Source organism: Eucyclogobius newberryi, unplaced genomic scaffold (genome assembly GCF_026437365.1).
Source record: "Eucyclogobius newberryi isolate DKJ021-1_F unplaced genomic scaffold, fEucNew1.0.hap1 SCAF_13, whole genome shotgun sequence".
In the NCBI taxonomy this organism is placed as follows: Eukaryota; Metazoa; Chordata; class Actinopteri; order Gobiiformes; family Gobiidae; genus Eucyclogobius; species Eucyclogobius newberryi.
In genome coordinates this window covers 27142194-27170193 of record NW_027315757.1, presented here as the reverse complement: position 1 = coordinate 27170193, position 28000 = coordinate 27142194, and the positions used below count along the sequence as shown (strand labels likewise).

Genomic DNA, 28000 nt, shown 5'->3' with positions numbered 1-28000 from the left:
AAGGTAAAAGAATAGATGATTTTATTATCGATCAAAAACATTTTACTGTATACCACTGTATTCTTCTCATAAGTTTACGTTGTGTAACTTCTAATCTACCAGGGAATGCTCTGGCCTTTATAATCCAACAGAGCTCCGTTGTGTTTCTCAGTCATAGAGTTGATCAACTGCAGCATCCCCTGGACACTCTCCTGAGCGTCTATTGAGGCCTAAAGGGGAAAAAGAAACGGATATTTCCAAGGTTATGATTACAATCTTTAGTTAAGAGAAAGATTGTTTAAGAAAATGACTTTATTATATATAATGTCTTTGCTTTTTATGATTTATTACAGTGCATTTATATAGCGCTTTTCCACCTCAAAGCACTTTACTAACATTCAGTGGTTCCCCATCCAAATACTAACCAGACCCTGTCCTGCTCAGCTTCCGAGAGCTGACCAGAGCGGGCATTTTGATTCTCAAATCCACAGGTCACTACAAGTCTAAACCTATCTAACTACTCTAATAAATGCAGTTTTAGTGTTTTGTTTCAATTCTTTACTGGTCCAATGAGTGTGACTCACATTGGCTCCGCCCATGTCGGTCCGGACCCATCCCGGGTGCAGCAGTGTGCACAAGATCTCCTCCTTCTGGAGCTCAGCAGCAGCACAAGCGTTCAGCATGTTCAGCGCCGCCTGCGAGGAGACACAGTACTGCTTCGGCTTGGGTGGGACATTTTTATTTGAGCAATTTAGTATAATTTTAGTCCACAACATCTTTAAAAAAATAAATAATGTAATGTTCCTACATTTTATTTCCAGGCCCCCAAAACGTATTAGACCAGGGCCGCTGCTAGCCACTACTTCGAACACAACCTTAATGTGACTATTTAGTTTATTTTTGTTAATATATATACACATGTAAATTAGAAATATTGTATAAATAAAAATCCTATCAACCAAAAATCTTTAAACAAACATCATATAATTTGCTGCATTTTGGTGCATTTTAGATAATATCATTAGCAACTCAAGTTTATTATGAGGCCCTAAATGTTTCAGCTCCGCCCCTGCGCCCTTTTCCTGCTCTTCTGCAGAACAGATTGAGGTTCTAGAAAACACTACCAGCTGCAAACTATTGACACTTTCTGTTGCATTTATGAAGAACATGTTTTAAACATTTGGAAGAAGTTGAACCACTTTGGCTTTGCACACGCTCCATGGAGCCGCACCACCTGACACGTTGCATGTCGTGTTTCATTCTCTCATTTTCGCGGTTTCTAAATGAATATGAGGTAAATTCTCTGTAGACCGTTTGGGTCCTTGTGTTTCGTAGAATACGTAGGCGTGCATCTCGGATTTAGAGAGAGAGAGACAACACTCGAGTCCTAGTTAGTTTAGAATGGATAAAGAAGTAAAGACTATTCTGGCCTCCCACTTTAACTGCAAAATGAACAGTGCTGCACAAATGCCCATTCTGTCATTCAGTCCAAAGTGCCTGGTCAGGCTGGTGGCCTCGGAGCACTTGATGCCCTACGCACTGCACGTTATGTGCATTATAGGAGCAGCGGCACTGCTTCAGACAGTTGAGATCACACAATCTTGTCCGTTTTTTTAAGGACCGGTACTTAATATTGAACAACGAGATAATCATTTTACATTTTGTTCATTGTAAACCGCGATAATGATCTTTAACAGCTTAGTAATAGAACCAGGTCCAAAACTGGAGAAACCCTGCCTCCTTTTTGTGACGTTTCACTGTAACAAGCAGCAGATTTCATGTTTAGAATATTTTTCTGAGCACTCAAGCCTAAAATACTGAACAACACAGGATTACTCAAACATGCAAGAATGAATGAAAATAGAACTTTACACAAATGACGAGGAAACCCTGTTGGAACAAGGTTAAAATCTCATTTAAGATGATTTACATAATATAAGAAGTAACACAAAGAAAACCTGCACCGGATTTGACACTTGTAGCGTAGCAGATTTTTCAGCTGATGATACAAGGGAAGTGGAGGCATTTTTACATCTCATCTGTCCATAATATGTGTAATGTACCTTACTGACGCGGTATGGGACTGCCATAAAACCGTCATATCTCTGTGGGGTAACTTGGATTGATCCGAGGGTGGAGGAGATGCTGACCACAGCGGCTTTTCGACAGGACATCCCCGGCATCCCACTGTCCTTCGCTGCTGCACGTAGAAAAGGAAGAAACTCCTAGATAAAAGGATAACATGTAAACATATTCAGTCAAAAGTTTAAAAGTGGACATATAACCAGCCTCCCTTACTTGAATGACGCTCATGGGGCCGATCACGTTAGTGTTGAACGCGCTGGCCATGTCCTCTGGAGTGGAGTTAGCTACAGTAGAGTGAGTTAAGATGGCTGCATTGTTTATGATGAGGTTGAGGCCCTTCTCTCCCAGAAGTGAGCCCACCTGTTGAGCTGACCGCTTGATGCTGCTCCGGTCAGCGGTGTCTAACAAGGAGAAAACACAAAACGCATCTTTAATCCAACGCTGCACTGTTAAGCCTTCAGTAAACATAGTCTTTAGAAAATAGTCTTTAGATTTGATCAATTCAAAAGGACTCCAGTGTCGTCCCTCTCTCCATATGAACTTTGAGATCCAACAAGCCACTGTTTGAAACAGACACAGAGAGATCAGGGGCACAGCTGGGAACTTCACATCCGTTTTCTACAAAGAGCAATACGGGTTTTAGATGTGGAAAATTGGCCTCGTAGTCAATTAGAAACCGTGAATAAGAGCGAATGAAACAAGAAGAGCAGAGCTGACACCGCGGCGTGCACAAAGTCAACGTCTTTCAGCTTCTTACAAATGTCTAGATCATGTTTTCATAAATGCAACATGAATAGTTTGCAGCTTGTAGTGTTTATAGAGCCTTGATCTGGTCTGCAGAAGAGCACGAGAAGGGCTTTGGGTGACGCTGGAGCAGGGCTGGAGCAAGGAAATGTAGGGACTGTGGGGGCCCTCATAATAAACATAACAAGTAATGAGTGGCTAATAATATTATATCTATAATGCACCAGAATACAGAAAATTATTATTTATTTATTTTTAACTTCTTGGTTGAGCGCCCCACAGATCCCACTTAGGATTGTGATTCATGCACAATTTACAAACATAATTATAATATTAAAGGTTGAATGGACGATTTTTTTGGCCCAAATCTGAGTCTTATTTCCTCGTGGCGTGGACTGCCAATTAGTCCTGCCACGTATCAATCATAAAACGCACCTACTGTTCACCTGCAGCCGCGTGCGGTCCGTCCCCACGTTTCCGCGTGCCTAAGCGCATTGATCTATCATAATATAGTTCCCTCAGTGTACGGGGCAAAATGAAGACGGAGAAAGACAGTTCGAGCTGACGTAGAAGTGGACAGAAATCTACGGGAGATGAGAGATGAAGAGAGAGCTGGAGAGAGCGATGCGATGCGCTCCGTTGCGCTAATAAACAAACGCACGTGTGTGTTGTATCAGTCCGCACGGGGGAGTGGCATGCGCACTTCCGCCTGCGTTCTCAAATCACCGAAAAATCGTCCATTGCGCCTTTAATATCAGAAATAGTCACCTTAAAGGTTGTTTTATAGACATCAAACATCTATGTATTTTGTGCATGTTCAAAGTGAGTTGGGCTACGACGGAGTATAAGGGCCAACCAAAAAAAGTATTTTAGTTGGCCCTACTGTACACTACTGTATTCTCGTAGTGCGGGGCACTACGAGAATACAGTCATTAATTAATGACTTTTTTCTCGTTAATTAACAAGAAAAATCTCATAATTTAAAGAGAATAAAGGCAGATACCCGGTTCACTTTCAGCACCATGTTACGGGCTCCCCCCAGTGTTGCATAATGGTACAGTCCAGTAACAGCTCTGTTTTGTATGAACTGTGTTTAAAGCTCTGAAGCTGATCTGCACTGAGTCAAATGCATCTGTGGAGTCTTCATTACACAAACACACCACCACCAGGACGTAAATGGCGCTTGGTTAAAAGTGAATACAAAAGCCCACAATAGATGTCAATCTTTATAATGTGGGTCTTTTAGACATCACAAACAATCATGTCCCCGGTGCAGTGCCCCCATGTCAGGTCCTGGACCTGTAAAATGATGTACTCCCGTGTTGGTGCTCGCATGTGTTGGAGCTCATGCCATGATGCATGGATGATGTATGGATGATGTATGGATGATATATGGATCATGTATGGATGATGCGTGTGCGTAAAACATCGCTTTTTGGCTGTGCCAAACACAATCTGGGCGTCAGGAGCTAAGAGGAGGCGCAGACAGATGTTTGTGTTCTGTGTGTTTTACTGAGTTTGTCCAAGAGATCACAAAAGGTTAGAATCCGGGCATAAAACTTAAGTGCACACAATGAGCACGTGAGAAGAGTGACTGTGCGCAAAGTGCCCACATAGAGAAATAACACTATAGAGGAGCAGAACATGTGTGAATATAACAGCGAGGCTGCTCCTCCTGTCTGCGGGCGGCTGTGGCGCGGAGCACGGCTGCTGTTTGAGCCCATGATGCACTACGGCTGCACCATGGAGAAAGTAAAGAGTTTATTATAACAGTTTGAATGATGCGTAACAGGAAAGGTGCTGCTAAACGCAGTGTCTTGTCTTGTAATAAACCCACGTAAGACATCGTTTTAAAGGCCAGAAAACACTTTAACATCTAATGCAGACTTTTATGTAGTTCTAAACTGTCAACTCATCCAAGCCCGTTCTTGTACGTCCTGACCATGGGGCTGAAAGTGAACTGCTCATGTCACTTTGTATCGGCCCCTAAACTATGACTTTTTTCGAAGTTTTTTTCTCATTAATTGATGAGTTTTTTCTCGTTATTTAATGACTTTTTCTCGTTATTTAATGAGTTTAATGTCGTTAATTTACAACTTTTTTTCTGATTTCGACTTTTTTCTCATTAATTAATGTCTTTTTTCTCATTAATTAATGACTTTGTTCTCGTAGTGCAGCGCATTTTTTTGTTCTTGGTGAGTTGGGCACCTGGGGCACCACTCAGTATTTCTGCTCAGGGTCCCAAATGGCAGCAGCGGCCCTGACAGTGCCAAATACAGATGCAAAGAAGTAGATCTGGAAGTTGTGTGGGATCTATGAGCACCATTGATGGTCTAAATTAGGGTTTTCTAAAATGTTGAGGGAGGAGTTAATGCTGTAAATCATTTTTAAAAGTTTGTCTTTATCAGCAAAAAAACAGTTTTGGGCTCTTAGTATCGACTTGCAGCAGTAAAAATGTAGGTTTCAAAATAATGTGGGCCAATTAAGCAGGAAGCCTGAGGGCCAAATGAAAAATAACTGAAGGCCGCATTTGGTCCCCAGGCCATAGTTTGGACACCCCTGGTCTAAATGTATGTTTACTTTTTAATAAATATCAACTAAAATAAACGTAAATATGTAGACCTACTGTGACTGCGAGCCCAGTGTGAGTGTGTGGTGTCTACAGGTGTGTGCCAAAATATCCAAATATCATAATACCAAATTTGGTGATATAGTATCGATATCGTGGGCTTCTATATCGATATATTAGAGTCATTTTTGGTATAATTTTGCAAATTATTTTGTGACTGCACTACAATCTTGTTGCTGGTTTAAAGAAAGAAAACTTGTTTACCCTACTTGTTTACCATTTGACATTTTTAGTCTTTTGATTATTAAAATGGGGTTTGCAGGTTGTGGTTTAACAAAGAAAAATGTTGTTTGAATGTATTGGCTTCTTTAAAAAACATTGATATATTGTAGAATATCATGAGCATGTATCGCAAAATTGTGATTTTATCGTATCGTGAGCCTTGTATCATGTATCATATTGAATTGTGAGAAACCGTCTGATTCACAACCCTGGTACAAAGGGGGCGTTGCAACCTCATTTACTAAAGTATTTAAACCCTCATTTGAGATGTATAAATGAATGACACTTAAAAAGATAGACAAGGTGAGTGCATCACAGGCTCACAAACATTTGTAGAATAAAGCAGGTGCAGTACTAGGATGCTCCTGAAGATGTGAGACAGGCTTCTACTCTGACAATGTTGCATATGACTGAAAGGATTTTTCTTTGCACTCTTCTCTTTTATGTCTTAAATTGTTTCGTGATTTCATTAGTTTAGACATTCAGTTGGACTGATTTAAAAGGGAGTTGGACTCCGAAAACACGTTACCCTCTGAGGTGTTTTGTATTTTGACTTTTTTTTAAATTTAGTTAATTTTATTGTATTTCTGTTTCTGTAATTTCTTTGTGATTTTAATGCATTTTTCCTGCTGTGTGAAGCACTTTGAATTGCCTTGTGTATGAAATGTGCTCTACAAATGAACTTGCCTTGCCTTGGATGAGGCCGTATCACGGGAGAGTTTTTGTGAATGAACGCCAGGTGCTTATGAATGGTGAAGCCTACTATTTGCAATAAAACAAGTCTCACTAGACACAGAAGGTGAAAATGGAAAAATAAAAAAGTAGATAACAAACTGTAGACTGTAGACTACAAACTGTGACCACACTGAATAAACAAGACTGAGTGAAAATGAGAGTGGGCAAGGACATCATCATTAATAATCATGATTCAGAGGAGAAATATGTATCCAGTAACTGTGGCTCCTGAGAAACACAGAATAAAAACTAATAATCATAGAAACGGGAAGAAATCAATCTCTTCATTCAACGCAGGGAAGAAAGGGACATTCAACGCTTCTGCTTAAGAGTGGAACTGCAATTTGATTGTGTTTTTATGCCTAACCTTGCGAGTCTAACAAATGATATAGGCTATAAATCATGACATCCCAAATGTTCATTTAGTGGCACTTGGGGGATAACACAATGAGCTGTTCTTAAGTAAAGCTGCAGATTTGCCTTAGTTGAACTCTCAAAGAAAACTTGCATTGTTTAAGATTGGATACTTACAGCCGTTTTAAATAAGAAGAGTCGGCCTGTAGTATGAGTGGTAAGGCAAACGCACATGACGCACAGTGACGGGGCGGGGCACCAGCCGCTGCCCCGTGTGTCACGCGTAATGTCACCCAGGCCCCTGAATGCACCTGATCATTCATACAGCACAAAACCAAGGACTCTGCAAACTGTTTGGAATCCATAATGAAGTTTTACATGGAATAAGCTTTGGGTCAATCTGCCTCTTATTCACAGAGTAACGAGCACAAACCATTGATGACCTAATCTGTCTCTAGATATAATATTGCGAATTACAGAGAATTTATTTTAGAAGCAACATAAAACATGAGGCCAGTTGTCTTGACAAAAGTTCCAGGGTTTTGGTTTTTTTGGACTAATGCCTAAAAAAGGACTTGACAAAAGTACCTGATGTTAGTTGTACCGCGGGTGAGGGCAGGGGGCGCTATTACGAATCTTGCTTAGGAACCAAAAGAGCTACTAATAATCAAATGATAGTATGATTAGCACTTACCCATGTGGATGACTTTGATGGTGTTTTTGTGTGTCTTGGCAAGAGCTTGCAATGCCTACAAATAGAATAATATATTACACATTCATATATTATTAATTAGTTCCCAAGTTCCCAACCTTATTCTCTTGAGGCCCCATAAAGCCTCCCCTGCGTGAAGTGAAGACTTCCCGGTTCTCTGTGGTTACAGAAGTACATTTCACAATAATTTGTGTCAAAAGAATTTAAAAAAATTCAAATATTAGGCACGACGGAGGCTAAACAGCTATGTGGTAATTAATGTCCATAATATGGTTGTTTTCAGTCTAAAAAACACACGTATGACAGCAAAATGTTTTAATAACAATGGTTTATACAGTAAAAAAATAAGAAAAAAACAACAACATTAGGAAGTCTAGGGGAAAATTAAAGGAACTTTTTTCTGGAACCAAGTGGTGGACGATCATTGAGCTCCATTAGGCTATTCTAACAACAATGGGTAGGGAAACGGTTAATTGTTTATTTTGGTTTATTTTGTATTTTTCTTCCATTCCTGTAGATTCATAATAGACTCTCCGGTTTTCCATACTAGTACCTAAACAACATACCTTAAACAACCAGGAGTTTATGTCCTGACACAGTTCTGAGGCGGAGTCTAGAACACCACGACATGCAGCAGTGTTACTCCGCAGAGTTTGTTCAAACTGTATTACGCACGGCTCTTTAATTCGCTTATACCACGGTCCCACAAACTGTCTAATGTTCATGTGACCAACAAATCAACAATGCACGGATCCCTGGGGGCCTGAAAATGACTTTTTACTCTGTGTAGAACTTATATTCTCTCGAGGTCGGCAGCCTTATGTTAAAGGCGGTATGGACAATTTTTTGGCGATTTGAGAACGCATGGGGAAGTGCGGACTGATACAACACACACATGCGTTTGTTTATTAGCGCAACGGAGCGCATCGCATCTCTCGTCTTCCGTAGATTTCTGTCCACTTCTGCGTCAGCTCGAACTGTCTTTCTCCGTCTTTCTCCGTCTTCATTTTGCCCCGTACACTGAGGGAACTATATTATGATAGATCCATGCGCTTAGGCACGCGGAAACATGGGGAGGAGCCTGATGCGGCTGCAGGTGAGCGATAGGTGCATTTTATGATTGATACGTGGCAGGACAAATGATTTATCCACGCAACGAGGAAATATGATAAAAAATTTGCTGAAAAAAATCGTCCATACCACCTTTAACTTATACAACCAGAAGAAGGATTACATCGGATGGTGGTGCTTCCGGAATAAAGTGGATAAAATATTGGTTACGGCACAGCACACGTATGTCGGGCTCCAGGTGCAGCCAGCCGCAGTGTCGCGAGTTCGATTCTTTATTCCTACTATTTACTGCATGTCCTCCCTTCTCACTCATCACCCATTTCACAATACTTCCCTGCCAGTAAAGCCTATGGACACAACATCTTAATAAAACAATATGATTAACTGTTGCAGAAACTTCCTGTGTGGTTAAAGATAACTCACTTCAGTTAGCATTGTGAACTGCAAGTTCAAGATGGAACATCTGCTGATGCATTCAAAGGAAAGAGAAATGATAAAACTCTTGGATTACTTTGGCAAAACTCTTGCATATCAATTGTTAAAAAAAAAAATCTAAAGACAGATGTGAATAGGTTTTCCTTCCTTGGATGAAATCCAATTCCCCTATTCACCATATATTCACTGAGACTTGACGTTTTTACTATTGACATTATCTGGTCATTTATTGTAGGACAATGTAAATGTAAAGAAAATAAGAAATAATCTTATTTCAGAAATTCCAATAACGGTGATATTCACTTCAGTGTTGCAGAAGGCGGCCAAAGGGCTCAGATGGAATGTGAGCCATCACATTAGACAGCAGCCCTCGAGACATGAGCACGTCCGCTATTCACCAGCTGTTGTTATTTAAAAAAACAACAGGTGGCGACAGGTGCATCTGGCAGAGGGCGTTTCATTGGCACCAAAACAACGCACACTTCTGATGAGAGACTTGATTCACTCATTCACCTAGATTACTGCAACTCTCTTTATTCTGGTCTCGATCTGACGCTCTCTTAAACACTCTGAGTTAGTGCAGAATGCAGCGGCTGCTCACGGCACAAGGCGTCACCAGCAAAGAACCCAATGTAAAATGAACAGCCTCTGCATGTTAGATCTGCTGAGAGACTAGAGCTGTGTGGAGTGTCTACAGAGCGGCGGCGTGTTAGGGTAAGGGTAAGGGTTAAGGTTAGGGTCAGGGTTAGGGTCAGGGTCAGGGTCAGGGTTAAGGTTAGGGTCAGGGTTAGGGTTAGGGTCAGGGTTAGGGTTAGGGTAAGGGTCAGGGCTAGGGTCAGGGTTAGGGTCAGGGTTAGGGTTAGGGTTAGGGTCAGGGTTAGGGTTACGGTCAGGGTTAGGCTCAGGGTTATGGTTAGGGTCAGGGTCAGGGTTAGGGTTAGGGTCAGGGTTAGGGTTAGGGTCAGGGTTACGGTTAGGGTCAGGGTCAGGGTTAGGGTCAGGGTCAGGGTTAGGGTCAGGGTTACAGTTAGGGTCAGGGTTAGGGTCAGGGTTAGGGTTAGGGTAAGGGTTAGGGTCAGGGTCAGGGTTAGGGTTAGGGTCAGGGTTACGGTTAGGGTCAGGGTTAGGGTTAGGGTCAGGGTTAGGGTCAGGGTTAGGGTCAGGGTCAGGGTTACGGTTAGGGTCAGGGTTAGGGTCAGGGTTACGGTTAGGGTCAGGGTTAGGGTCAGGGTTACGGTTAGGGTCAGGATCAGGGTTAGGGTCAGGGTTACGGTTAGAGTCAGGGTCAGGGTTAGGGTCAGGGTTACGGTCAGGGTCAGGGTTAGGGTTAGGGTCAGGGTTAGGGTCAGGGTTACAGTTAGGGTCAGGGTTAGGGTCAGGGTCAGGGTTAGGGTTAGGGTAAGGGTTAGGGTCAGGGTTAGGGTCAGGGTTACGGTTAGGGTCAGGGTCAGGGTCAGGGTTAGGGTTAGGGTTAGGGTAAGGGTTAGGGTTAGGGTCAGGGTTAGGGTCAGGGTCAGGGTCAGGGTTAGGGTTAGGGTAAGGGTTAGGGTCAGGGTTAGGGTCAGGGTTACGGTTAGGGTCAGGATCAGGGTTAGGGTCAGGGTTACGGTTAGAGTCAGGGTCAGGGTTAGGGTCAGGGTTACGGTCAGGGTCAGGGTTAGGGTCAGGGTCAGGGTTAGGGTTAGGGTAAGGGTTAGGGTCAGGGTTAGGGTCAGGGTTACGGTTAGGGTCAGGGTCAGGGTCAGGGTTAGGGTTAGGGTTAGGGTAAGGGTTAGGGTTAGGGTTAGGGTCAGGGTCAGGGTCAGGGTTAGGGTTAGGGTTAGGGTAAGGGTTAGGGTCAGGGTTAGGGTCAGGGTTACGGTTACGGTTAGGGTCAGGGTCAGGGTCAGGGTTAGGGTGAGCTATGAGGTCCTGAAAGTGCTGGGCTATTTGACCGCGCCGCGGCTCTGTGTTAAAAACCTACCTTTTCTTTTTAAACACAAACTGAGCTGAGTCCTTGTTGTTTATGAACTTTATGTGAATTTTAATTGATTGTATTTATTCATTATTGCACTTTTTTGTACAACACTTTGGGCTTTTAAAGTTGTAAGTGTGTTTTATAAATAAACTTTGACATTGACATTGAAATTCATTAATAATTCACCAGATATTGTCTATATAGTGATAACATCAAGTCTCAGTAAATATATGGCGAATATGGGGAACTGGATTTCATCACAGAAAGGAAAACTTAATCACAGCTGTCTTGATTTTTTAAACAACTGATTTAATGAAATCCAAGAGTTACGCCATTTCCCCTTGAGCAAGCGGCGCTTTTTTCATAGATATAAAATACAAAATGAATACAAATTAGCATTAGCATTACTATTTTTTGTTTGCAGATGTTCCGAATTGAACTTCCGGGATGAAAAGTGTAGCCACAAGCATTTGAATTCCCCACCCCCCAAAAAAAAACATCACTAACCATGGTATAAACTCTTATTACATAATATATAATAATAAATATATCTTGTATACATTCCATTAACTTTTAAATACCATAAACACCATATGGTGATGTTTGTAAGTATAGAAAAACTATCACACTCAAAAGCAAAAACTAAACCTATAGATTTGAACACTTGTCATAGTGAGATATATTTGTTTTGAAGGATCTTTGACGCCTTTGCTAATGCGGAGTGGCGCTCTTACTTCAATAGATGATCTTTAACATTCTCCACACTTATATAGTTGACTCGAGCAGCGCCAGTTTATGTAATATTGTTACTTAAATAAAGTTACTGTTGAGCATCTACCAGTCATGCTCTGAGTGTAATATAACTCTGGGTTTTCTATTATAACCGGTGTTTGCATGTTCTCCAAACGTGACCATCACCATCTAATGTCAAAACCATGGATCTATTATATTATCAAAACAAGCGGAACTATTCCAGATTAAAACAGACTAAATAAACTTGCAGTGCGCGTATTGAAATGGCAAAATGTTAAGTTCACCTCTGCTTTTGGTCCCTCCGGGTCCCTGCAGCACGCGAAGAGCAAACTCAAGGGCCCCTGCGTCTCTAACATCTGTCTGACCATCTCCAGACCAAGGCCCCTGTTCGCTCCTGTGATTAACACGCTCATCGGTTTAGAAGTCATGTTCTTCTTCTTTGCAGGTTAGTCTCATGGATCTATTATGGTTCGTCTCTGCAGCAGATCATACTCTGCACACGGCTTTACACAAACCACGCCTACGTACTCCGTGACTCCGCCCCTCACAGATGACGTTACAACATGCGGTGCGGCTATAATGAATGTAGATATAATAAAACGTGGACGTGTCTAGTCATTAATAGATATCCTCTGATTAAAGATGTGTGAATTTAACTTTTAAATATTTCATGGCAAAGTACAATGTAATCAATGGAGAAATGTGGCTCATAAGTGTCGCAGTCACTCATAAAGAGCGCTGTTTTCTTGTGTCTCGCCCCTTTCCCAACCGGTTATGATATAAAAAAAAAAGGAAAAAAAAGGAAAGAAAAGATATATATATATATATATATATATATAATTAAATGTTGTTTTTTAATGTATAATTAAATATCCAACATGTAAAACGTGTAAATAGAAGTGGGCAGACATTTTTCAGGGTACGTTTAGTCATTTCACATTTTTCTGACACTTAATCTAATACATTTAACATTTTAAATAGCATTCAAATATTCAGTTATATTGTCATAATATTGTCTGAATGATACTAAAAAATCAAGGTATCCATCTCTTTCGTTTACCCCCACCAATCATGTGTAAATGTGGACCGTGCAAAGTCTTTCCAAAGAAAAGAAGACTGGATATCAGCCAGAATACATTTTATTAATGAGAATAAACATTGTCATTGCATAAAAGGTGTTTTTATCCTCCGGACGCTGTGTGACTGCTAATCTACCAGGGGATGCTCTGGCCTTTATAATCCAGCAGAGCTCCGCTGTGTTTCTCAGTCATGGAGTTGATCACCTGCAGCATCCCCTGGACACTCTCCTGAGCGTCTATTGAGGCCTAAAGGAGAAAAAATATATATTAAACTAGCAAGTTGATTGTTGATTTTTTTCTTTTGAATTCCACAGCTATGATGATGTAGCCTGACTTAATGCCTGACTAATCTATATGAATATTGTGAAATATCATTAAATGTTATAGCCTAATCCTTACTTTTTAATTTCATTCATACACCTGTCTGCACCTGTATGTGTATTAAAAACACACCTCATCAAATAAAGCCTCCACAATGATAACACATGACGTTTTTCTTATCTTTCGTTTCAATTATTGGTCATAATTGGATAATAAATGGTGACTCACGTTGGCTCCCCCCATGTCGGTCCGGACCCATCCCGGGTGCAGCAGTGTGCACAAGATCTCCTCTTTCTGGAGCTCAGCAGCAGCACAAGCGCTCAGCATGTTCAGCGCCGCCTGCGAGGAGACACAAGCAAGAATAAACATGTGTGAAGAGGTCTCAAAAAACATCCTCCAGAACGGTGTCAAACATTTGTGCACACACCAGCTTCACACAGGTCAAGAAGGAAAACTGTGGGATAAAAATAGTGCATTCATCAATATGTGTGATGCGTTTACCTTACTGACGCAGTATGGGAGCGTTTTTAACTGTGCATACAAGTGTTTAATATGTTCGATTGATCCGAGGGTGGAGGAGATGCTGACCACAGCGGCTTTTCGACAGGACATCCCCGGCATCCCACTGTCCTTTGCTGCTGCACGTAGAAGAGGAAGAAACTCCTAGATAAAAGGATCATTTTATTTTATATTCAGTCAAAAGTAGAAAAAGCTTCAGTTGTAGTCACCGACATTCAGTCAAAAGTTTAAAAGTGGACATATAACCAGCCTCCCTTACTTGAATGACGCTCATGGGGCCGATCACGTTAGTGTTGAACGTGCTGGCCATGTCCTCTGGAGTGGAGTTAGCTACAGTAGAGTGAGTTAAGATGGCTGCATTGTTTATGATGAGGTTGAGGCCCTTCTCTCCCAGAAGTGAGCCCACCTGTTGAGCTGACCGCTTGATGCTGCTCCGGTCAGCGGTGTCTAACAAAGAAAGCACATAAAACACGAATAATCCAGTAAACAAGCTAAATAATATGATTTAGATACATATGGGCTGTGTATTTCCTGCCAATAAAATGCATGCGTAATGGGAACTGTTCAATGGATTTGTCATTATTTGATCTTACCAAACCATGCAAATGATTGTGGTCTTGGTGTTTCTTTGTCATTCCGAAAGGTTAATCAATTGCACAATAGATGATACCAGTGAATGTTTATCTTTACAAATGGCACTGCTGCTCAAAGGGCACTTCTTATCGACTTTTGTCTGACCACAGAGACTGAAAGAGACTTATCCAATACAACTATTATGAGCCTTTTTCTTTCTCTCGTGAACGGATTCAGACAATAACAGCAATAACATTTTAGTATCAGGACTTACCCATACAAATGACTTTGATTATGTCTGGGTGTTTCTTTGCCAGAGCTCGTAACCCCTAAAAACGGAACCATTACTGCTGTGCTTGCATTAATATGAACAAATGTGACGTTTACCTCCGCCTTTGGTCCGTCCGGGTCTCTGCAGCACGCGAACAGCAAACTCAAGGGACGCTGCGTCTCCAGCATCTGTTTGACCATCTCCAGACCCAGGCCCCTGTTTGCTCCTGTTATTAACACGCTCATCGGTTTAGAAGTCATGTCTCTTCTTCTTTGCAGATTAAACCCACTGCACTTCAATCTGGACTATTTGTTTTAGCACATTGCATAAATCTCGCCCACAGGCTCTTTTATTCACTGACTCCACCTCGAGAAAAACTGCAGCATCATTGTAATGTAAGCTGTTTGAATGTAATGGCTTTAAGGTTTTTACATGTCATGGTTTGTCATTACTTTCTTTCGTTGGATCCCCATTAGCTTCCTCCAGGTGGTCGCTAAAGCTTCCTGGGGTCCACAAAATGTAAAATTCACAATACAAACCATATACGTAACAATACCAATTCAAAAACACTAGGCCTATGTACATACGGCAATAATAATAGTAATCAACATAGACTATTCAGCACTATCTTATCTTAATTATGTGTTCTGTAGAAGCAGCAGTTTAATTTTCCTTTTAAAATGTGGTCTATTTTCAATACATTTTACACTGGTGGAAATTGGTGAATTCTGTTCTTTTCATGTTCAAAACCCATTGAATAAAAGTTTATCATTAAACAAACTGGGCTCTGTTTCCACCGTGATTTGATGCATGAACACGCTTGCATTTCGTCCTTCACCATTCACCAAAACAGACTATGATACATCGCTCTGACATTAGTGCGAAGGACGACATCATGGCAACTTCATTAGGAAAGAGGTTGCCAGCGTGAGAGTAACAAAATGATTTAAATAGTCCATTAAAAAACACGGTGGAGTGTGTTTTTTAACAGAAAAATATGATTAAATTACTGAAAGACGACACATAAATATCTATATTCCAGGTCTTGTGTTGTTTGCATTGTTTTGCTGAAAAGATTGTGATTGTGTTTTAGAATATCCAAACAGTACAAAAGTTCTCATTGGACTAATATCGATGCACAAGTGTAGTCAAGGGTTACTTTACACATTTATATCATCAGATCGTACTTTCATCTGTTCTTAAACTTATCATTTATTATTAGTTAAACTGTATGTGATGTTGGTGGTCTGATAATGAATAATAGATAGAGAAATGTCATCAGAAACATATAAGCCGTCACCAAGCAAATGCATCTACGACTATAACCTTTATTGATTTGATTGTGTTGCAGTGTGCAGCAGTTTCCAATCTTCTTTTCTAATACCAGTGCCATCCCCTTCGCCTGGCGTTCACGTTATGAAAACAAATGATTTTTTAAACATTATGAAGAGCGGAAAATAAATTACACAAGGATTTACCCAGAGGAATGTCTATACGTCTGTAAAACTATTGCGAAGGTCTAGTTATTGGTGTGAATTTACTTTACGGAGAGGATTTTAAGAGTTTAAGAGAGTGTTTTCCTCAAGTATTTTCATTTGATGTCATTCCCACCACCTCCTGCTTATTTCTGCGGAAGCCTACTCTATTTTATAAAATATGTAATCCAGGAACAAGGATAAAAAGAGAGAAAGAGCCCAGCCAAAGGAGAATTTGTGTACTTACATCCAAACAAGACACATGAACCAGTGTAACTCAATGCTCTGCACTGACAATCCATGCTCAAAGTCTCCATTTTAACACTGCTGGTGGAACAGGATGTAAGCAGCACATACAAAGAAACATAAAATCTAACATGTCGTTTAAGTCACGTTTGAATACAACATTTAGTGTTTAGTGACGAAAACACACCCACAACATAGAAGGACATCTTTCCTTTTGGCCTCTTGGGAGAGAAATTGGCAGTGTCTTGCTCTTGCTGGAGACTGTAGGAGGAATTCTGGAGCTGTGGACATTGATTCTAATTCAAATCAAGTTTTTTTCCCCCACGTTTGTCTAATTATTAACTATTAACGAGGAGGCGCATGTGATAATTCTCATATTTTTACACCAGTTTGTGAAGAAAAGTAAAAAAATAAAAGGAAGTAGCAGTCTTTCCTCTAATTTACACACAAAGAACCACATTTCAAGACAGTTTAAACATTAATTTAAGACAATTAAGAAGTTGTGAAATAATAACTGTTGTATATTGTTTCATAATTCTACCAACCTTATGGATAGTATAAATTGTACTTGACTTCAACTAAACTATTTCCCCTTGCGCCATTAATGTCCCCTTCTGAATATGTTATCAAATGTTACTTTTTCAGTTAATGTGCGATAAAAACCTTTTTACAGTGTAAGCTATTGAATGCGGTCAAAGTGGGTCACAAGGCAGTGCCAAGCGTGAATAAATAAATGGGGCATGTTAGGGAGGGGCATAAAAACTTTGCGTCATCATGAGCAAGCATAATATTAGCTAACTTACCCATCAAAACACCCAATTACCCACAAGCGTCTGCCAGTGGCCACAGCTCCACTGCTCTCCTACAGCTCACGCTTCATCATCGTGTACTTCCTCTCATGTATACATTCGTACGGCGCATACAGTACCTAATGCAGTACGTGATGCAGTAACATGCACATACAAATAAATAAACACCGCTTGTTTTTGTCTCATAAATGCACTTGTGTCCGCAGCTCTCCGCTTTCACATAGGAAGGTGCAAACATGAAACATTCCCGGGTTGTTGTTGCTATTATAGAAAAGGTCCATGCATGTCTGGCACTTTTGAGTCTTCTGGCAGCATCGAGTCTGTGTTTGTGCCGTCCGTTTCTCCCGCCGCTCGTGTCAGAACAGTACATTGGTTTATGTATGTCTCTCACAGATGGGTGCTGTCCTGCGTGTCGAACCGGTGGCTGTCGGAGTGGCCCGCGCTGCACTTCCGGCTGTTTCCCTGATTGGGGACCACCGAGAGGGGATCCGGTCTGATTAGATACCTGCGCGAGTACAACAGGGTCAGGTGAGTTTACATGTGCGGTTGTGTGTCTTTTTGGTGGGGGGGTTCGGTTTGTACTCACACGACGTCATGCAGCTCCAGGCGAGTGTCCGGAGAAGGGTTGATGAGAATGTAAGACAGTCGGTTGCCCTGGTCGGTCATGCCATCTGACACAAGAGAGGAAGAGGAGGGAGAACGGTGTCAGGGAATCACAGTGCGCTCAGAATAGTCTGTCATATGTTCATCCATACTGTTAGGTAAGATAAGATATTCCTTTATTGTCCACACATGGGGAAATTTCATTGTTGCAACGCAGGTAGATACAGAGGAAAAGGACAGATAACTTATAGCAAGTCTCTTAATAGAAGAACTCTTATAAACAAAAACTCTTATAAACAAAAGCTCCTATAGACAAAACCTCTCATTTCCTAATAAGGAATGGAGGGGAAAAATAAATAAAGAATAAATAAAAAAATATATAAAAAGAATAAATAAAACATAAAGAATAAATACAAAATAAATAAAGATACAAATAAAATAAATAAAGATACAAATAAAAAATAAAATAAATAAAAATGAAATATTAGGTTAAAAAAAAAGGTTTTGATTGTACTGCATGCTTTTATTTAATCCTGCTACTGCTGGAGTCACATATTTTGCATGTTTATGACCTTCATATTAATATTTTTTTCTGCACACATATGTTTTTTTTTGTTTAGTATGTTTGTATGTTTATTGTTTGTTCATTAAGTCTGAACAGGATATTTTGGCATTTATTTTTATGTCAACACGTCATGCATAGTTACCAGTATTTACTACTTTTATAATTTGACATTGGTTTAAAGTGCATATGACTTAACTATGGTTAGACTACACATTTCACTAAAATGTAGTGAACGTGACTAGATTTTGTTTTTTTTCTCATACATTTCCCCCCAGATATACAATTTTGGTGATGTTTATAATTGTACTTCCTGGTTGGACATGAGCTGCTGCTGTGACAATGTAATTCTACTACTGTTACCTAGCAACCATACTGTAAACAAAGGTCAAAATCTATTTAAGTCACACAAAACTTGTAAAATAATACCTGACAACACCTTTATTTTGTTAAATGATCGTTCAAACTGTCAGAAAATATGTGTCCGCTATGCTTATTTGTCCCTGCATTTTTGATGAAATGTCACTTATTGATGACATGGGATTCACAGGGATTCCTGTATTTTTTACTTTTATTTTTCAAAACCTGTCTCTTGATTGATGTAAAAGTAAGATATTGCTATTTACTACAGGGACTTTTCCACCAAACTGAGTTATAATTAGAAAAGCATTAAAAACAATAGAAAACCAGTCACATGCACTTTAAAGTCAGATGCCCCTTTACGTTTAAGTCGGACACAAAGGGTCTGTTGGCTTGTATTCCCACGGTGAGATTAGTGACATACAACTTCAACACCTCCAATAACATGTAGAGAACAATCAAACCCTGTCTGCTTACTGAATCCGGTCGGCGACAGGCCCAAGTGTTTCATCCTGGTCCGGACTAAGGCGTTTAGCTCTTGTCTCTCGGAGCGCCTGAACAGGGTGAGTCTCTGCTGGCTGATCCTCTCGGCCGCGCTCCCGGGACCCCCTTTGGCTGCGCTGGATGTCCTCCCGCCTTTACGGCTCAGTCTGCGAGCCCACTGCATGCTCTTCCTCCTCAGCAGCGGGTGGTCCGAGGTGTGGGACGAGGTGGAGATGGGCTCGGATGACGTGGAGTTTCGGTGAGAGCCCGACAGGAGAGGCTCTCTGCTCTCCCTGGTGTCCTCGTAGTCCTCCACGGTGATGGACACTTGGGACTGGACACACATAAAGTCTTGCATCAATACTGAGGGCACAAGCAGGCTGTGCAAGTGCATACATCAGCCACAAGGGGGCGGCCAAAAGCGTATCAACTACTAAACATTACTGACACACTGATGCTTTATTTGCATTCTTGTAGTTCAGTGAGAAATGTGTCATTGTCTAATGTTTAATTCAAGCTGGGAATTAAAAAAAAACCTGCTCGTAATGTGAATGTAAATAGCAGAGCTGCAGTCGAACTTCTCGGTGGACTAAATAAATGCCCTGCAAATTCGATTAATCGAATAAAGCATGAAACTGACAAAATCTCTCGAAACCTTTCAGTATATTTTTGCTCTGGCCATATATTTGACCCAAACTGTACTCACAGGACTACAGTTGCGTGGGAGTTCATGCAAAAAAAAAAATGGAAAAAACGACAACAAAAAACAGGGAAAGAAAGAAAAAGCGCATTTAAAAGTGAAAAAAGTCAGATTGAATTTATGAGACATTACCAAATCTTCAGCCTGCTCACTCTGTTGTCCCAAATTCTTACAATCTACATGAAAAAATTAGTTGACTAAAACCCTTTTAACCTAATAATCGACTAAACAACTAAAGGCCAACAACCCAAGTAAATAGTAATTTAAACAGACGAAAAATGTCCTCTATGTAACTAATAAAATACAAGCTGTTCAAAGAATGCCCAACAAAGACATTCCTAATAAATCATTGTTCATGTTTTATTACTTTCACCAATATTGTAGTAGTAAATGAATAAAGAAGGTACACATTTTGCACAGGGCCCTCACAAAGCTAGAAACAAACAACTATATCCAGCAGAAGTGTTTAGCTTTAATATTACATTTTCTACAAGGAACTGGTCCATCAAAGTATCTACATTTCTGTGCTCAAAGCTCGACATCAGTAAAAATATATACATTTATATCTTCTGGTTGGGGTTCTAAACAATTTGATTCAGGATTGTTCAACTGATTCAGGATTGTTGGAATAAAAGACCTGAAAGTGTGAGGAGTTGATCGTGTGTTATATATTTTGTCCACATGGGGGCAGTAGAACAGTGCATTGTGGCTAATAATAACCACGTTTTACATTCTGAGATATTTTTAGCATGGGTATTTCTACTCATTTCCTGCTATGTTTATTTTTAGTAAAAAAATGAATGATCTTTTTTTTCTCAGTTTTTACCACAACTGCGCTCCTTTTGAAACAATGTGCGTCTCAAATCGAATGACAATAGATAATAATGCAAGGTGACGTGTCACTTCAGCCATTATTCACTATTCTTTTAAGTCATTCGAAATTAAAGTCAAGCAACACTTCAAATAAACAACTCTGAAATGCAAAACAGCAATTATTTTTGTTTTTAAGGCGCTGACCTCTGACACTGGCAGCTTGTGCGCTTCCGTCCGGTAAATCCCAATGGGAATGTCTCCAGTGGAGGAGCACAGTTTCTGGTAAAGCCGTCCGTACGTTCTTATCCACAGATCATCTTCTGTTATTTTCATCTAAAAGAACAGCTTGTTACTAGACTTTTGCAGTATCTTTTCATATAATAATACATTTCTTTTACTCACAGCACATAAGAATCCCGAGCCAGGCATGGAGTCCAGGCCGAGAAGCAGTCTGGCAATGGAGATCATGTAGTCCTTTACAAATGACTATGAAGAGGACAGCCAAGGTCAGTCCAGTCAAGTATTCATACTAAAAGTACTCTTATTTGCTGTGTTTGTGTGTACATGAATAAAAACATAAAAAAAAAAAACATCTTTATAATATTACTTAGGTAAATGTGACTTAAAAATCATTGATTGTTCAAAGTGTTGAGCTATAACTGGGGTACGTGACTCAAAGGTTTGCAAACTGCCATTGAACCCCGGGGCAAGACATTAAACCCCCTTCCACCACCAGACAGGGATCAGAACCGTTTGACTTATGGGATATTATGGTTTGCTTCAGTGCTGAGTACCTGGTACAGCAGTGTGTCCAGCATGCTAACACTGAAGACCTTCCCCGCAGCGAAGGGCAATCGAAACATGAACACCAAGTTGGAGCCTTTTTCTCTTTCCTTCTGCAAGAAAAGCATGGCATAAAAATGAGAACAAACGCAAAAACTCCCTCTTTGATGAATAAGTATATGCAATTAATTAGTCTGAGTCAGTAAGGCACCAGATGTCTAAGAATAATAACATAATATCATTTTGGAAACTGGTTGTTGAAGTCAAAAGAGATGAATTCAACAGATTAAACTACAAAAAGAGCAGGGTGTACGGAGACAAGAATTTACCGGTAATTGGATACAAACTTTTCCAATATAATTTTCATTAATACAACGTTACCCAGTTTTCTGTTCACAGGTTTAAAGCGCGAACGGAGAACGGTGTCAATAAATTATTCACCTTCTCGAGTTTGGACAGAGCCAGGGAGTAATGGTCTTTGACTTTGAACTGCATGAAGCGCATGTTGGCCGGGTGTGTGAGCTCCGTGATGATGCTGAGAGCAGGAAACAATCTGCATAAAAATAAACAGCAAAATATTAAAAAAGATGAATTGAATTTTATGTATTTATTCAGTCGGTGATTTATTCATTTCATTTTGGGCAGTGCTCATTAAATGTTTCCCCTGTCTATTATTATTGTGGTGTTTTTTGGCCTGGAATCTGCCTGCCATTATGAGATTATTTGCCTATACCAAAAATAATCCAGAATCAATGTGGAACTAAACGTGACCAAAACCATCCTGTCCGAGCACCACCGGATGAATCCTGTGAATGAGAACTGAATAATTGAACTCAAAACTTGCTCGTCAGTGGTCTTTCAGCGCTGCTAATCACCTCCATTGTCTAAAACGAACACCCACATTAACATCGCAGACCTGAAAAGCGTTTGGACGTTGACGATTGTCTTCGCGTCGGCCATGTAGTCCTCCTCGGCGATCATGGAACTCTCCTTGTCCACCACGACCATGGTGTCTGCAAACGTGACTCCGCATCGCAGCAGGCTGTCCAGACTGGAGAAGAAAGGTTTGGCGACAACGACAAAATATCCAGGCTAAAGCGCTAATAAATGTGAGACTAGGGCGTGCTTAAAAAGTGGATTCTGTTTGGTGGTCTTACTTGTCAATGGAGCCCACTGTGTAGAAGACCATGGGAAACCAACAAATCGCCTCGAGGAAGTCTGCTTCGGGTCTGAACCAATAAAAAACACAAATAGCTCAGAGATTCGCAGCGGTTGTGGTTTATGCGGTCTGTGATGAAGAGCGCCCGGCTTTATTTGTATGAGGAAATGCAACTTAGGCTAACGACCTGTGGAGAGAAAAAACACTGTGTCTCTGTGACTCAGCGTTTTACTGCTGCTTTATTGGATTGTGCTTTCATTTGTCTGCTGATTATGAGCCGGCCGACAGACACGACACAACTGTGCAGGAAATTATGCTGGAAACATCTTATTTGATCTATTCCATGAGGCTGTGCAAGATTTAGCTGAATTATTTAGTTTCATAATTTGTAAACCTGCTCTCTAAACAGTCAAACTCTTTTATATCAATGCTTTAGCACAGGGAAATTGCAACGCTGAACAAAGGACATGTCCAACTCGGTCCTAGTTGACATTTCTTTGCAGATATCTATTTGGACTTCTTGAATTACGTCGAAAACAATTCATTATTTCACAAATTTTAACATTTGTTTAGTAATAATTTGACTGGTTAATAGGCCTATAGAATGTGCTTTTAAATAAGTCAAATTAACATTTTTGCAGGATTACCTGTACTCCAATTGTACTTTATTTGGTCTTTGTCCAGCACTTTGGGCCATTGTGCTTGTTTTACACTTGACTACACTTTTATATTGTTTTGTGCAACCAAAGATATCCAGGGGTTTTCAGGCGCATGAAAACATTGTGAAATTGGGTGTGATGGTGTTGTCGAATATAGTCCGCATTGTCATTTCTGTCCAATATTTTTGACAGTCCCTTTTCCTTTTTTTCTTTTTTTAATATCCATTTTCAAAAAATTCCAAAAACCTCCTTTCACATTGTCATTACAGAGTTTTGTCTTTAGCTGCACTGTATATTTATCCCTAAAAACAGTAAATAAATAGTGTCCTCACACGCTCTCCAGCAGCAGCACGATGGGGTTGAGCTCCTTCCTGGGTCTGTAGTAAGCACGGAGCGGGACAATGAAGTTGTACAGGCCATTCCCGGCACTCTCCGCTGACACAATGATCAGTTTGTTTTTGAAGCCGTACGAGCGGGCGTCCTCTAAGGGGATGTGGTGACAGGCCTGGGACAGGAACACAACATGAGACACTGTCCTAAGTCATGTCAGGACTTACAGCGTCAGGCCAGAGACGAACCTTGTCCATGCGCAGGCAACAAAACGGCATCTTTTCCTGAAGGAGATGGCAGAGCGCGGGCGAGCTGCCGATGTACGGGGAGTTCAGAGGGTAACCTTTCACCCATCTGGAAAACAACAGATGCAGAGAAGACATTCCAAAAGTTTAGACGTTTTTAAAAGTGCATATGACAGAAGATATTTACTAAAACTATTGCCTATTTTCCCCTAGTTTGACAATATTGGTGACATATATAATGTTACTTATAATGTTGGACATGAGCAGCGGATGTGATATGGGTAAAGGTAATTCCACAGCTGTTACCTAGCAACCATATTGTAAACAAGGGCCAAAATCAATACATTTTTACACAATAGTTATGATTTGACAATAAGACTTGACAACAGAAAAAAGTGTTGCTTGTGTAAATTGTCCCTGACTTTTTTATGTCATGTTGCTTATTGATGACATAGACAGAGGGATTCGGTTTTAGGACTTTTTTTTAGGACTAGGAGATCCTTTTATTTTTAAAACTTTTCTTCACAAACTGCCACTCAAGTGATGTAAAACTGTGATGAACCACAGGGACTTTCACACTAAATTAAGTAGAGTTAATATTTAGAAAAACATGAAAACCTCTCGCGCTTTATCATAATTTGGAGTCTATTCTAGTGTGACTGTCAACATACATAATGTGTTTGCTTTTGCTGGAATAGTGTTGCCATGATACTAACATTTCTAACTCAATTTAGAAACTAAGGGAAACCCTCTATACTCGATACCAATTTCGATACCACAATAATAATAAAAAACTATTTTTTGGGAAAAAGAGGTTGCAATTTTGAAAACAAAATCATTGTAGATTCTTTGATATTGCCATGTGGTCTTTTATTATTTCTGATATAGATTAAGATAATTCAAAACTTGTTCAGAAAAAGTCAAATTTTGTCAATACTATATCAATTAGTATCTGGGTTTTGATATTTTTGACAACTATCCTAGAATAAAAAATATTATAACGGTAGCAGCACATTGATTTACATCAGTGCAATGTCATGATAATATTATGGAAATAACAAATTAACAAAGCATAACTAAGGGACACGCATGGAAATTACTCATTAGACTAGACTAGATTTGTTTATTTGAAAGGGGACAGTGCTATTTCATGAAACATATCAATAAACATGAGGCACTTGTAGACACATTTGTACTGTATTTCATAGTAATACAATTTACCAAGTAAGACTGAAAACTACTTAGTGATAATATGGGAACAACTCTACAGAAGGCCTTCATTTTTCATTAAAGTAGAAAGATAAATGTATTTTTATTCTTTTTATCATGAAAAATGTGCAATCATGCCAAGTATTTCATAACTCTAACTTGACATTTGTGTGAGACAAGTCTCAAATGGATTGTCAGTTTGTCCGCTTCAAAACACTTGAAGCTCTGAGTACTGAGCCGTTTGACAGTACAAAGTAAACAGACAAGCCGAGGTTATCTATAATTCAACCCCTTTTGTGTTGGTAGCGGCTCAGATTTTCTTGATGAAAGTGTGTGTTTATATTATGGAAGGACTCGTACTCGCAGTGCCGGGTCCACCAGTGCGCACTCTCTTCTCTGTCGCTGTCATCTTTGCTCTCGCTTTCACCCTCGTCTTCAGACTGGTCTCCTAACAGGTCAAATGTGGAATGGCTGACCCCGTCCACCAGCTCCAGGACGGGGGCGATGCTGTGCCTTCTCTCCTCCACCGATTCCCCCATGGCGGGCAGGGCAAGAGTGTTTGCCCCGCTCATCTCTGTCCTGGAGCTGCTTCGGCTGCCCCTGCCACTGCCCAGGCCTGTGCCCCCCTCCTGCCCCTCCGGACTGCTGTCACTTGAGTCATGGAGGTCAATGGCCACTGTGCCTGAGAGAGGAGCACAATGTTACTCTTCTCAAAACATCACAGTTTCAATGTAGATGTAGAATATTATAGACTAATACTGTTTCTATAATGGTGGAGCCCCTGTAGAGCTGGGCCATATGAACAAAAATTTATATCTCAATATTTTTTGGGAGTTTTCCGATAATGATATTCAGACAATATTACATGTTATGATTTTAGTCCTGCTTCAGTACTGTTTTAGTCCCTGTTTTAGTCCTGCTTTAGTCCTGTTTTAGTCCTTCTTTAGTCCTGTTTTAGTCCTGTTTTAGTCCTTCTTTAGTCCTGTTTTAGTCCTTCTTTAGTCCTGTTTTAGTCCTTCTTTAGTCCTGTTTTAGTCCTTCTTTAGTCCTGCTTTAGTCCTTCTTTAGTCCTGCTTTAGTCCTGCTTTAGTCCTTCTTTAGTCCTGTTTTAGTCCTTCTTTAGTCCTGTTTTAGTCCTTCTTTAGTCCTGTTTTAATCCTGCTTTAGTCCTTCTTTAGTCCTGCTTTAGTCCTGCTTTAGTCCTTCTTTAGTCCTGTTTTAGTCCTTCTTTAGTCCTGTTTTAGTCCTGCTTTAGTCCTTCTTTAGTCCTGCTTTAGTCCTTCTTTAGTCCTTCTTTAGTCCTGTTTTAGTCCTGTTTTAGTCCTTGTTTAGTCCTGTTTTAGTCCTTCTTTAGTCCTGTTTTAGTCCTTCTTTAGTCCTGTTTTAGTCCTTCTTTAGTCCTGTTTTAATCCTGTTTTAGTCCTTCTTTAGTCCTGTTTTAGTCCTTCTTTAGTCCTGCTTTAGTCCTGCTTTAGTCCTTCTTTAGTCCTGTTTTAGTCCTGTTTTAGTCCTTCTTTAGTCCTGTTTTAGTCCTTCTTTAGTCCTGTTTTAATCCTGTTTTAGTCCTTCTTTAGTCCTGTTTTAGTCCTTCTTTAGTCCTGTTTTAGTCCTTCTTTAGTCCTGTTTTAATCCTGCTTTAGTCCTTCTTTAGTCCTGCTTTAGTCCTTCTTTAGTCCTTCTTTAGTCCTGCTTTAGTCCTTCTTTAGTCCTGCTTTAGTCCTGCTTTAGTCCTGTTTTAGTCTCTGTTTTAGTCTCTGTTTTAGTCCTGCTTTTGTCCTGTTAGTCCTGTTTTAGTCTTTGTTTTAGTCTTGCTTTAGTCTCTGTTTTAGTCCTGCTTTATTCCTGTTTGAGTCTTGCTTTAGTCTCTGTTTTAGTCCTGCTTTAGTCCTGTTTTAGTCCTGTCTTAGTCCTGTTTTAGTCTCTCTGTTTAGTTCTGTTTAAGTCTAAACACGTGGTTTATCCTAATTTATGGATCTGAAATGTCAAAATAAATAATACAAGCCTGAATTGTGGCGTAAACTGACCTCTGGTTTATATGTATTTTTGGTCTGGGTTGGCTCCACGACTACTTTATCGGTTTAGATAAGTCCATATACTTTTATTTACTTCAGTTAAAGTTGTTTGAAGGGAAAAACAACTGGTATAACAACGTTGCCCTGAGAAAAGACCAAAACAAGCTTTGACCACCACTACATTGATCCTGTAAATCGAGCCCTGTCCACTAGGAGGCGTGTTTGTGAAGCAGAGTGCAGCACTGTGTGACATTTCAGCTGACAGATACACTTATCATGGGTGACTTTAATCAGACATATGCTGCAGCCACTGCCCTTTCCCATAGCAAAGCTCAGACTGTCTCATATCTGCCCGGCTGGATCCTGAATGTAAAGACAAATAATGTTCAAATGTGCTGAACAGAGAGGCCAGTGGGCTTAAAAACTGACCCATGCTGGCGATGATGCTGTGGACGGGGAGGCGGGTGAGTCCGTGGTAGATGCTTTGGTGGACTCCTCTGCCATTCCCCCCTCCGCTGCCCCAGGACGGCTCCCGGTGACCTCGTACGAAGGCCGAGTTCTCTTCTTTGGAAATGTTGATGTAAAAACACGTGTCGGACGCGCCCATGATGTGGCACGGCCCGGGGTTCAGCAGGATGTTGGTGGTGTCCAGCCTCCGCACTCCTATCAAACATACCCCGTATCTGCACAAATAGAAATCGTTGTGTAGATCAAGTTTATAGTAAGTAAGTAAGTAAGTAAGTAAGTTTATGCCTTCAACTACACTAATTTTGTACACAACATGGGAAACATTTCAATACATACACAATAGTACATTATGCTAAAGCTGTTCAAAAAGTGAATAATTTCCAGACTATGCACAAATTCAGCTTTTTTATTTTGATATTGATACTTTTTCATCAACCGATACCAGTGTAGGGACTGAAAATGTCATTTTTCTCACCTCATTACAAAATGGATGACTCCTGCAAGTAACTACTGAACAACTTTATAGAAATAAAAGTTCAAACATGAGATACGCTGGGCCAACATCGGACAGTAAATTAAAACCAAATAAAGGCTCAACTAGGAATAGCTGAATCGAAATGTCAATTAGTTTGTTTCAGACAGGGA

At 40.3% G+C, this 28000-nt stretch overlaps 2 protein-coding genes across 4 annotated transcripts in view; both read right to left on the bottom strand.

The window, feature by feature from the left end:
• Nucleotide 1: 1 nt before the first annotated feature.
• On the bottom strand, nucleotides 2–14753 carry LOC140358391 (C-signal-like). Of its 3 annotated transcripts, none has more exons than XM_072443215.1 (6): nucleotides 14556–14751; nucleotides 7443–7497; nucleotides 2278–2465; nucleotides 2043–2204; nucleotides 564–674; nucleotides 2–209 (listed from the first exon to the last, which is right to left on the bottom strand). In XM_072443215.1, exons 1-6 carry the CDS (start codon nucleotides 14697–14699, stop codon nucleotides 96–98), a joined length of 774 nt encoding a protein of 257 aa, XP_072299316.1. In that variant the 5' UTR covers nucleotides 14700–14751; the 3' UTR covers nucleotides 2–95. The 3 variants fall into 3 exon arrangements, with proteins under 3 accessions (XP_072299316.1, XP_072299317.1, XP_072299318.1); XM_072443216.1 differs by lacking the exon at nucleotides 14556–14751 and adding an exon at nucleotides 11961–12131; XM_072443217.1 differs by lacking the exons at nucleotides 2–209; nucleotides 564–674; nucleotides 2043–2204; nucleotides 2278–2465; nucleotides 7443–7497 and adding exons at nucleotides 12798–13001; nucleotides 13305–13415; nucleotides 13578–13739; nucleotides 13855–14042; nucleotides 14443–14497 and having other exon boundaries at nucleotides 14556–14753.
• A 2583-nt stretch (nucleotides 14754–17336) lies between these two features.
• Nucleotides 17337–28000, bottom strand: part of kcnt2b (potassium sodium-activated channel subfamily T member 2b) — an 83600-nt gene continuing 72936 nt past the window's right edge. Inside the window, exons 16-28 of the mRNA XM_072443852.1 lie at nucleotides 27317–27570; nucleotides 25236–25557; nucleotides 23670–23775; nucleotides 23424–23596; nucleotides 22431–22502; nucleotides 22190–22324; nucleotides 21715–21826; nucleotides 21285–21386; nucleotides 20893–20976; nucleotides 20695–20823; nucleotides 18972–19311; nucleotides 17556–17640; nucleotides 17337–17474 (exon numbers count right to left, since the gene is read on the bottom strand). Coding sequence (XP_072299953.1) covers nucleotides 17357–17474; nucleotides 17556–17640; nucleotides 18972–19311; nucleotides 20695–20823; nucleotides 20893–20976; nucleotides 21285–21386; nucleotides 21715–21826; nucleotides 22190–22324; nucleotides 22431–22502; nucleotides 23424–23596; nucleotides 23670–23775; nucleotides 25236–25557; nucleotides 27317–27570 — 2032 coding nt within the window. The 3' untranslated portion in view covers nucleotides 17337–17356. The remainder of the gene's footprint in view (nucleotides 17475–17555; nucleotides 17641–18971; nucleotides 19312–20694; nucleotides 20824–20892; nucleotides 20977–21284; nucleotides 21387–21714; nucleotides 21827–22189; nucleotides 22325–22430; nucleotides 22503–23423; nucleotides 23597–23669; nucleotides 23776–25235; nucleotides 25558–27316; nucleotides 27571–28000) is intronic.

Coding starts and splice junctions, on each gene's coding strand:
- LOC140358391 (XM_072443217.1), bottom strand. CDS start 14,699: ATGACTTCTAAACCGATGAGCGTGTTAATAACAGGAGCAAACAGGGGC. Junction 13,740..13,854: donor GCCCCATGAGCGTCATTCAA/GTAAGGGAGGCT, acceptor CCTTTTATCTAG/GAGTTTCTTCCTCTTCTACG. Junction 13,002..13,304: donor CCGACATGGGGGGAGCCAAC/GTGAGTCACCAT, acceptor TTTCTCCTTTAG/GCCTCAATAGACGCTCAGGA.